Raw genomic sequence first — 10,769 nt, forward strand, 5'->3', positions numbered from 1 at the left:
TTGACAATATCAGGGAATCAACAAAGCATATAATTTGGTATATTTCTTAATGAAATGTCCATTTACCTGTATATGGTAGAAAAAAATTAATTTCAAAAAGTACAAGATTACAGCCAGATGTGATAGGACACACTGTAATCCCAGTACTTGAGAGACAGAAAAAGGATGATCCCAGTTTCTAGGACAGTCTCACCAAGTAGTGAGACTCTCATCAACCTAGCAAGACCCTGTTTCAAAATCAAAATAAAATAGGGCTGGGGGTTGAGGAGGAGTAGTTTAGGGGTAGGATGCCCCTGGTTTCAACCTCCAGTACTAAAAAAAAAAAGTACAAGAATACATGGAACCAATGTTAAGAAGACGATTTTTCTTACCATTCTAAGTGTAAACGTGGGTTCACAGCTACATAAATTAAAAATGCTCCAAAAATCAACAAATAGGTGCCGTAGTAGATTGCATTCTCAATCAATGCAGTTTTTATCTTTCCTGTAATTGAAAACCCTCCAGATCTTGCATATGACTGCATAAAAGGTAACAGAATCCTAGATGGATTGAAGAAACATAATTAAAACAATTATATGTCTGTATAATCTCAAAATACCAGAACCATATAAATTTAAATTTGAATGTATATTTCTCCTTAACAATAAATGATTATTAATAAATACCTGTTGATAATGAATAAACCATAATAAACCACTGAATATTTTTATAATGTTAAATTTGGTGGAAAGCAAAGACTTTAAGGCAAGAGAAAGCAAGGTACCTTCTTGGAAGCAAAAAGGGTCATAGAGACTAAGGGATAGTATAACAGCCTAACTTCAGATAAGTCTAAAAATAAGCCATTAGAGCCTTTATGAAGAGTTTGGACTGCATCCAAAGAATAATAAGAGAACATTTTCTTTAACAGAGAAGAGACATAATTAAATTTTAGTTTTCTGAAGCTTCCACAGAGCGAAGGGATTGAAGAGAACAAAACTAAAATAATTTGGGAAGGTAAAGGTAGTAGTGATTGGAAGCAGACGGGGAGAAGACTGGCTGTCAACCTACTGTGAGGTACCTAGGAAACATCAAAGAGGGCTGCAAGAGGAGGAAGAAGATGGCTATAAGTGTTCAGAAAAGAGGACTAGAAACATTGATTCCAGAGTTATCATCTTATCATTGGTAACTAAAATAACATCAGTAGATGAAATCTGAAGGGTATGTTGAAATTGAGAAGGAAAGAACTTAGAATGACTTATGAGAAATGTCAACTTTTAAGGGAGAAGCAGAGAAATTGGAGGAGGTGAAACCAGTCAACCGGACTGAAACAGAACAGTACAGGGGTAAAGAAGCAAAGCAAGGAGTATATGAAGCAAATCGGGACGAGGAAGTAATTGAAAGTGGAGAGAAAAAACAACAGAATCAAGTTCTGTCAAGAGTTCAGGTAAATGAAAGACCTCTATGTGTAAGCAAAGATGTGAGTATAGAAACAAAATGGTAGTATGTACAGAGGAATAAGTGAATGAATTAATGGAGACACCAAATGTAGACAGTTCATATAAGAAGCCTGGTTAGGTAGTATATAGATAAAATGGAATATTTTATAAATACGCAAAGGAACAATGCTGACACACGTAGCACAATATAGATGAATTTCCCAAATAAGTGAGCAAAAATGAGATGAAAATGTTCGTATCATAAAACTTTGTGTTTATAAAGTTCACAAACAGGAAAAACTAATCTATAGTGCTGGAAGTCTGAGTCATGGTTACCCTTGTGGTTGAAGGATAACAGCGGAGCATGAGGGGGGCTTCTGGAGGCATTGGTAATATCCTATAATTCAAAGATCCCCAAACTTATTGGTTTAACACTCCCTTTTCAGAAAAAAATATTACTCAGTACCCCTCTGAGCACCTCCACCACCCCATTATTTAATATCCCCTAACCATACCCAAGGATACTCCTGCCCCCTTGAATAGTCCCAGTAGGGTAGAGAAGGATCTGGTGCTGGTGCATGGGTGTGTTCACTTTTTTTTTTTTTTCTTTTTTGGTGGTACTGGGGTTCCCGGAAACCCTTCTACCTCCGGGCTACACTCCCAGACCTATTTTATACTTTTTTATTTTTTAATTTAATTTAATTTTATTTTATAATTTATTTTTTATTGGTGCAATGTATTCATACATCACAGTGGTATAAAGAAAATACTTTTATAGACATACATGCACATATCGCCCAGTTAGCCCCTACCTGATCCCCACCCCGTTCCCTCCCAATCCCTCCTTCCCATGCTTGGCTTAGTAGTTGACATCTAGTATTATAGCAATTTATCCAATATTAACATTGATAATCTCACATAACAGTTTCATTTGTCTGGTACCAAGCTTTTAATGACTTAAATATAACGTTTCAATATTTCTTTTTGCTTTCTTTCTTACCAGAGAATATATATATATTTTTTTAGGTGAAACTATCATATATTTATATATTTATTTTTCAGAAAAAAAAATCTATCCTAATAAGGAATATGGATTCTATATACCCAAAACGATCTTGAAAAAGAACAAAGCTAGAAGATATATATTTTCTGATTTCAAACCATATAAAGCTACAATAATTGAAACAGTGTAGTACTATTCTAAAGGCAGATATATAAACCATTGGAGTTAAATACAAGCCTAGAGCTAAATTCTTCCATATATTGTCAAGTTATTTTTGACAAGGTTTCCACAAACATTTGGTGGTGGAAATAATAATCTTTTAACTAAATATTGTTGAAAAATAATAATTACATGGAAAAGAATAAAATTGGACCCTTACCTAATCCCACATACAAGTATTAACTCAAAATAGATAAAAGAACTAAATATAAATCTTAAGACTATAAACTTTTAGGAGAAAATCTGGGTCATAAAACCTCACAACATTGAAATTGGCAGTGATTTCTTGGATATGATTTCCATGGCACAGGCAACAGAAGAGTATACAAACTCCCTAAAAAATAAAAAAAATTGTATATCCAAAGACAATGTAAACAGAGTTAACAGTTACTAATAGAATGGGATAAAATATTTCCAAATGCTATATCTGAAGGTATATTAATATTCCAACTGGAAATCCTAAAAATTAACAACAATAAAGGCAAACAATACCCTTTATAGATAGGTAAAAGACTAACATAAATAATGAATCTCCACAGATAACCAATCTTAGTTGTCTGTTGGATGGAAAATCTTGTTTCTCTGGTTCTGGTGTGTGTTACCTATTTCTTCTTTGTAGTTAATCTCTTTGAGTATTTTCTCTAGCGCTGGTTTTGAAGACATAAATTCCTTCAGTTTCTGTTTGTCATGGAAGCTTCTTATTTCTCCATCTAATTTGATAGAAAGTTTTGCTGGGTAGGATATTTTTGGCTGGAAGTTGTTTTCTTTCAGAGTTTGGAATATGTTACTCCAAGCCCTTCTGGCTCTCATGACTTGGTTTGGGAAGTCTGGAGTGATTCTAATTGGTTTGCCTCTGAATGTCACTTGGCCCTTTGTTTTTGTTGCCTTTAAGATTCTCTGCTTGGCTTCCACATTGGTCATTTTGACAATTATGTGGCGTGGGGATCCTCTTCTCTGATCCTATCTAAAGGGAGTTCTATAAGTTTCCCGGACCTGTGTATCAACCTCTTGCTCTATGTTTGGAAAATTTTCTGCTATTACTTCCTTGAAGAGATTGTTGATCCCTTTGGTTTCCCTTTCTTTTCCCTCCTCTATTCCAATTATTCTTAGGTTAGCTCTCTTAAAATGGGCCCATATTTCTTCAATGTCAGATTCCTGCTTTCGGATATTTTTTCCTAGATTAGAAACTATGCGTTCATTTTTGGAATGATCATCTTCTAAGAGCGAGATTCTGTTCTCCATGTGTTCTAATCGGTTGTTTGTGCTTTGAATTGAGGCCTTTACTTCATTAATTGCATCCTTTATCTCTTTTTGGCTCACTCTGAATTCTTTTTGAAGCACCTTTATTATTTCTACAGTTTTTTTCCTGATTTGATCTTCTAGAACTCTCTGATTTTCTGTTTTATCGGGTTCTGATGCTGTGGGGTTGTGGGCATTTATTGCTCCAGTATTATTCCTCTTTCCCATGATTTCGGAAGTTTGTGCCTTCTCTGGGTTCTTCCCTTGGGTCACTATGACTTCACTTAAGGTGCTCTGGATCTCGAGTCTGTGGTATCTCAGTCACCACTACTCCTTTACTGGGTTGTATCACAGAGTCTCTGACCCAGAGAGTCGATAGAGGCTGCTTTAGACTGTGGGGGGTGCCAGGTTGCACGTTCTCCTATGGTGTGATATCTCTGCCACCGCCCCTCCCTCACTGGGTCAAGTCCCAGGGAATACAGTACTGGGATTTCTCCTCTGTGGCCCGCAATTTGACTCACTGTTCTTGAGTACGCAGATGTAGCTGTACTGGACTCGGTGAATTCACTGCTGCTGCCGCCTGTGGCAATATGGCGCCGCTGCTACGCCCTCGGCCATGAGGCTGGCGTATTTCTTCTTGGTTTTGAGTTCCACTCTGAATCCCTGCAGCGTGTGCTGAGCTCAGCCACTGGGAGCTTTAGATGCTCCCTGCACCGAGAAATCCCGCCTGGCTGTTCCGCAGTGGCTCACTTCGGCTTGCAGTAGCCATCCGGTGAACTCGCCGCTGCCGCCGGTAGTAAAGCGCCGCTGCCGCATCCTCGGGCGTGAGGCCGGTGTATCTCCTCTGTGGCTCTGAGCTCTGTTCTCAGTCCACTTTCTCTCTGGAGCCTGGTGATTTTTTTGTTTCTCTGGTGATGGTGTTTTCTGGCTATGAAAGGCGCTGATTTTGTGGTAATGGAGATTGGTTGTTAGCAGGGCTCTTAAGCCCCGCTTTTCTCGGTCGCCATCTTCCCGGAAGTCTGGGTTCACTTTTAAAAAAGTAAGGCTAAACATAGAGACTTCCAGGAAGATGGCGACCGAGAAGCGGGGCTTAAGAGCCCCGCTAACAACAAATCTCCATTACCACAAAATCAGCGCCTTTCAAAGCCAGAAAACAACATCACCAGAGAAACAAAAAAATCACCAGGCTCCAGAGAGAAAGAGGACTGAGAACAGAGCCACAGAGGAGATCCTCACGCCCAAGGACGCGGCTTCACGCCCGAGGATGCGGCAGCAGCGCCATACTGCTGGCGGCACTGGCGAATTCACGGGACGGCCACAGCAAGCCGAGGGGAGCCGCTGCGGAACAGCCAGGCGGGATTTCTCGGCGCAGAGGGCATCTAAAGCTCCCAGTGGCTGAGCTCAGCACACGCTGCAGGGATTCAGAGTGGAAATCAAAACCAAGAAAAAAAAAACGCCAGCCCCATAGCCAAGGGCGTAGCAGTGGCGCCATATTGCCACAGGCGGCAACAGCACCGAATTCACCGAATTCAGTACAGCTACATCTGCGTACTCAAGAACAGTGAGTCAAATTGTGGGCCACAGAGGAGAAATCCCAGTACTGTACTCACTGGGACTTGACCCAGTGGGAGAGGGGCGGTGGCAGTGATATCACACCATAGGAGAACGTGCAACCTGGCACCCCCCACAGTCTAAAGCAGCCTCTATCGACTCTCTGGGTCAGAGACTCTGTGATACAACCCAGTAAAGGAGTAGTGGGGTCTGAGATACTACAGACTCGAGATCCAGAGCACCTTAAGTGAAGTCATAGTGACCCAAGGGAAGAACCCAGAGAAGGCACAAACTTCCGAAATCATGGGAAAGAGGAATAATACTGGAGCAATGAATGCTCACAACCCCACAACATCAGAACCCGATAAAACAGAAAATCAGAGATTTCTAGAAGATCAAATCAGGAAAATAACTGTAGAAATAATAGAGGTGCTTCGAAAAGAACTCAGAGAGAGCCAAAAAGAGATAAAAGATGCAATTAGTGAAGTAAAGGCCTCAATTCAAAGCACAAACAACCGATTAGACCACATGGAGAGCAGAATCTCGCTCTTAGAAGATGATCATTCCAAAAATGAACGCATAGTTTCTAATCTAGGAAAAAATATCCGACAGCAGGAATCTGATATTGAAAAAATATGGGCCCATTTTAAGAGAGCTAACCTAAGAATAATTGGAATAGAGGAGGGAAAAGAAAGGGAAACCAAAGGGATCAACAATCTCTTCAAGGAAGTAATAGCAGAAAATTTTCCAGACATAGAGCAAGAGGTCGATACGCAGGTCCAGGAAACGTATAGAACTCCCTTTAGACAGGATCGGAGAAGAGGATCCCCACGCCACATAATTGTCAAAATGACCAATGTGGAAGCCAAGCAGAGAATCTTAAAGGCAACAAAAGCAAAGGGCCAAGTGACATTCAGAGGCAAACCAATTAGAATCACTCCAGACTTCCCAAACCAAGTTATGAGAGCCAGAAGGGCTTGGAGTAACATATTCCCAATTCTGAAAGAAAACAACTTCCAGCCAAAAATTTCCTACCCAGCAAAACTTTCTATCAAATTAGATGGAGAAATAAGAAGGTTCCATGACAAACAGAAACTGAAGGAATTTATGTCTTCAAAACCAGCACTAGAGAAAATACTCAAAGACATTAACTACAAAGAAGAAATAGGTAACACACATCAGAACTAGAGAAACAAGATTTTCCATCCAACAGACAACTAAGATTGGTTATCTGTGGAGATTCATTATTTATGTTAGTCTTTTACCTATCTATAAAGGGTATTGTTTGCCATTATTGTTGTTAATTTTTAGGATTTCTAGTTGGAACATTAATATACCTTCAGATATAGCATTTGGAAATATTTTATCCCATTCTATTAGTAACTGTTAACTCTGTTTACATTGTCTTTGGATATACAATATGTTTTTTATTTTTTAGGGAGTTTGTATACTCTTCTGTTGCCTGTGCCATGGAAATCATAACCAAGAAATCACTGCCAATTTCAATGTTGTGAGGTTTTATGACCCAGATTTTCTCCTAAAAGTTTATAGTCTTAAGATTTATATTTAGGTCTTTTATCTATTTTGAGTTAATATTTGTATATGGGATTAGGTAAGGGTCCAATTTTATTCTTTTCCATGTAATTATTATTTTTCAACAATATTTAGTTAAAAGATTATTATTCCCACCACCAAATGTTCATGGAAACCTTGTCAAAAATAACTTGACAATATATGGAAGAATTTAGCTCTAGGCTTTTATTTAACTCCAATGGTTTATATATCTGCCTTTAGAATAGTACTACACTGTTTCAATTATTGTAGCTTTATATGGTTTGAAATCAGAAAATATACATCTTCTAGCTTTGTTCTTTTTCAAGATCGTTGTGGGTACCTAGAGTCCATATTCCATATTAGGATAGATTTTTTTTTCTGAAAAATAAATATATAAATATATGATAGTTTCACCTAAAAAATAGAAAAAATAGATTCTCTGGTAAGAAAGAAAGCAAAAAGAAATATTGAAATGTTATCTTTAAGTCATCAAAAGCTTGGTATCAGACAAATGAAACTGTTATGTGAGATTATCATTTTTAATTTTTGATAAATTGCTATAATACTAGATGTCAATCACTAAGCCAAGCATGGGAGGGAGGGATAGGGAGAGAATGGGGTGGGGATCGGGTGGGGGCTGACTGGGCAATGTGTGCATGTATGTCTACAAAAGTATGTATCCCACTATGATGTATGAATACAGTGCACCAATTAAAAAAAAAAAAAAGCTAAACATAATCTGTGTATTTTTCAGTAGGATTATACTTAACATTTTTAAAAAGTCTCCAAAACCTTTTTGTTGTGATGAGATCAATGACTGGATATGGGAAAGGGATGAGGTAAGTGACTTTTTTATTTGTTTTAAAGGATGAGAGAATTACTTTGTCAAAAGTGGAGGCTATATGTAGGTAAAAAGAGCTGAAAGTGATAGGTCCATATTTCAGAAAGAGGGATTAGCTTAAGTAGGATGACTCCTTTGTCCTTGGAATAAAGGGAAGAAAGGGTAGGTGGGTATTCAGGTTTGTTGGCATGATGCTGAAAGAAATGCCATCTGACGACTTCTTTTTTCCCAGTAAGGTGGAAAGTAAAGTCATATGCTAACATTGAAGGCGATGGGGGTAGTAAAGAGAGCCACAGAGAGGACAGAAGTTTGGAGTAACTGGAAATATTTGATATACAGAATGGAGAGCAAGCAGATTAATTTAACAAAAGAGGGAAGCCTGGCAGTGTTGAGGGCTCACTTGAGGTTTAGTAAACACAAATTTACAAGGGCACTACTCTACTCTGCCGTATGATTTCTCTCTTGTAATGTTCATTATCTCCAATTTGAGAGCTCAGCTACCTTCAGGATATCTAAAGATGTTCATTACACAGTGGGTAACTGAGTATGGAGCACAGCAAAAAAAAACCAGAGTCATAATAGGGAAAAAGAAAGATTTGGGATGCATAAAACCATAGCTACAATTAAAAGCTGTACAGGAAGAGTTGGACAAGATGACCAAACATTACACACTAGGGTAGGCTGACATTTGGAAAATGGGCCAAAGAAATTAAGGCAATTTCAATGAAGAAAATTTAGAAGGTTGGTCTAAACAGGAAGAAAGAGAACCAGAGAATAATGGTGACCTTAGCAAGAACAGTTTAACATACTAAACAAAGGCTAGAAAAAGACTGAACTGAAGGTCAAGAGAGAAGGCAATATGTAGAGGGAAAGAGTAACGAGAAAACCTTTTTTTTCCATTCTCTATTTTTCGTTTATTTTTTCCTTTTCTTTCTTTCTTTCTGTAATATGGGAGGGACTTCAGCCACCAGAAAAAGAATACCAAATAAAGGAAAAAAAATTTCAAAGTATAAAGGTTCACTGAGAAATAATCACATTTTTTTTAACTTTAGCCAAAAATTTTTAAATGTTATCCTTCACTGACACTTACCATGTTAAAAATTGTGATGTCCAATAAACTACCCTCCAGAAAATTGGCATGATTCCATCAGGAATGTAACTCCATGGTTTGAAACATGGATGTTGGCTGTTTAATAACAATTTAAGACCAATTAATCATAAAATTATTTAAATAAATTATAAAATTAATTTATGAAGAGCACAGTTCATTTACATCAGATCAATAATTACTGACTCATAAAATTTCATAGAAAATTCAAACTCACTGTCAAACAAAAAAAAATACACACATAGAGGGAACAAAACAGTTTGTTCTAAAAAGAATGCCATTAGGTTTTCATTTTTCAGTATATTTTTAGTTATTGGGTAAAAAGAACATAATGTTCACATAATAGACTAATAATGCAGTCTATGAAAGTAAATGTTTATTGAAATCAAATCTCCAATGATTAGCCCTAGTTTATTTTTATTTTGAATCAGGGTCTCTCTAGGTTGATGGGGATCTTACTATTTGCTGAGACTGGCCTGGAACCTGCACTCCTCCTGCGTCAGCCTCCCCAACACTGGGATTACAAGTGCATGCCACCACGCCCAACTAGAGTCTTCTCTTCCATTAAACAGTCCTCTTAGACTGTGAGGATACTCTTTAATTGAAGGACTCCTTATAATTACTGATCTCTATTCAGTTTTAAACAGTGCTTCAAAAAGGAGAAATACCTACATTTTAAATTTGCTTTTATTCAAGTTATATTATTTTTCAAAAGCTATATAAAGAGACATGCAAATACTAAAGCATTGGTAAAAATCCTTATGCTAAACAGATTTTTTTTCTTAGAAATAGGAATCTAATGTAACCTTTTGACAATGTGAATTTTATTCATTCAGGTAAAAATATAATGTTTTAAGATGTGTGATATAAAAAGAACATTCTACATACAGAATAACCTTATTCCTTATAACAAGTTTGTAAATTAGAAAAAAAATAAGTGCTCCTTTACTTATATATTTATGTTGCCAAAATTTGGGAGTGTTCATGCTCCATTTTATAGATATGAGATGCATTCAGAGGAAATGGGTTTTGAAAAATCACATAATTAATAATGAGAAGAACCAGACTAAAAAATAAAACTTAAGTTTCTCACTACCATCTACTAAAAGACCTGTGCAATAATAAATATTTACAGTTTAGATATAAATAGAATGCAACATAATAAAAAGATTATTAGGAAAGGAGGAAAGTGGGAAGATCACTAGAAAATGAGGATAACTTTTATAAATACATAATCTGGACAGTAAAATCTGATGACAATTTTTAAATAGTTTTCTCCCTAAACATTATGATTTAAAAAAAATAAATAAATACCGTGGAACTGGGGTAGCGACTGCATGCAATCCTGTATTGTTGTTATTCTCAGGAGGGCTTGAATTGGCAGCAGCATGCCTGCATCGATTGTATATTGTCTAAAGTAATAAATGCATAATTTAAACAAGAGAATCAAAAAATTAGCAAGTATTTAAGGGATATTAGAGGTTATAAATCTACCTACCTAAATTTACCTTCCTGGCTATGCTGTTTAATGATCAATTCCTAAAATAATATTTAAATTTAAAATATAAGTATAACTTTATATAATTTAGCTGCCTTAATATATTCCAGCCAAAGTACATAATTACAGTAGCTTTTGAAATTGTGAGAATCCGTTTCGCCTCTTACCGTACTAACATCCAGAGGCAGTATGAAGACAATAAGAAAGCAGAGATACCAAGCGAGCAGTGTTCCAATAATTACAAGTCTATGCTGTTTCTTAAAGTCTCCGTATCGATGAAGGAGGAATAATGCCAGAAAAAAGACAAACACAATCTCGAGTCCCAAAGCTGCACCACTCAT

The 10,769-nt window shown here is 36.8% G+C and overlaps 1 protein-coding gene across 2 annotated transcripts in view; it reads right to left on the reverse strand.

Annotated features, from left to right (window-relative positions):
- LMBRD2 (LMBR1 domain containing 2) overlaps positions 1 to 10,769 on the reverse strand; it is a gene marked incomplete at both ends in the record, with an annotated part of 37,111 nt that extends 26,342 nt beyond the window's left edge. For both annotated transcript variants that reach the window (XM_080695407.1, XM_080695406.1), the window contains 4 exons: positions 372 to 539; positions 8,913 to 9,008; positions 10,245 to 10,342; positions 10,596 to 10,769. In XM_080695407.1, coding sequence (XP_080551533.1) covers positions 372 to 539; positions 8,913 to 9,008; positions 10,245 to 10,342; positions 10,596 to 10,769 — 536 coding nt within the window. The remainder of the gene's footprint in view (positions 1 to 371; positions 540 to 8,912; positions 9,009 to 10,244; positions 10,343 to 10,595) is intronic.

Source organism: Muscardinus avellanarius, assembly GCF_963383645.1.
Source record: "Muscardinus avellanarius genome assembly, chromosome: 1".
In the NCBI taxonomy this organism is placed as follows: domain Eukaryota; kingdom Metazoa; phylum Chordata; class Mammalia; order Rodentia; family Gliridae; genus Muscardinus; species Muscardinus avellanarius.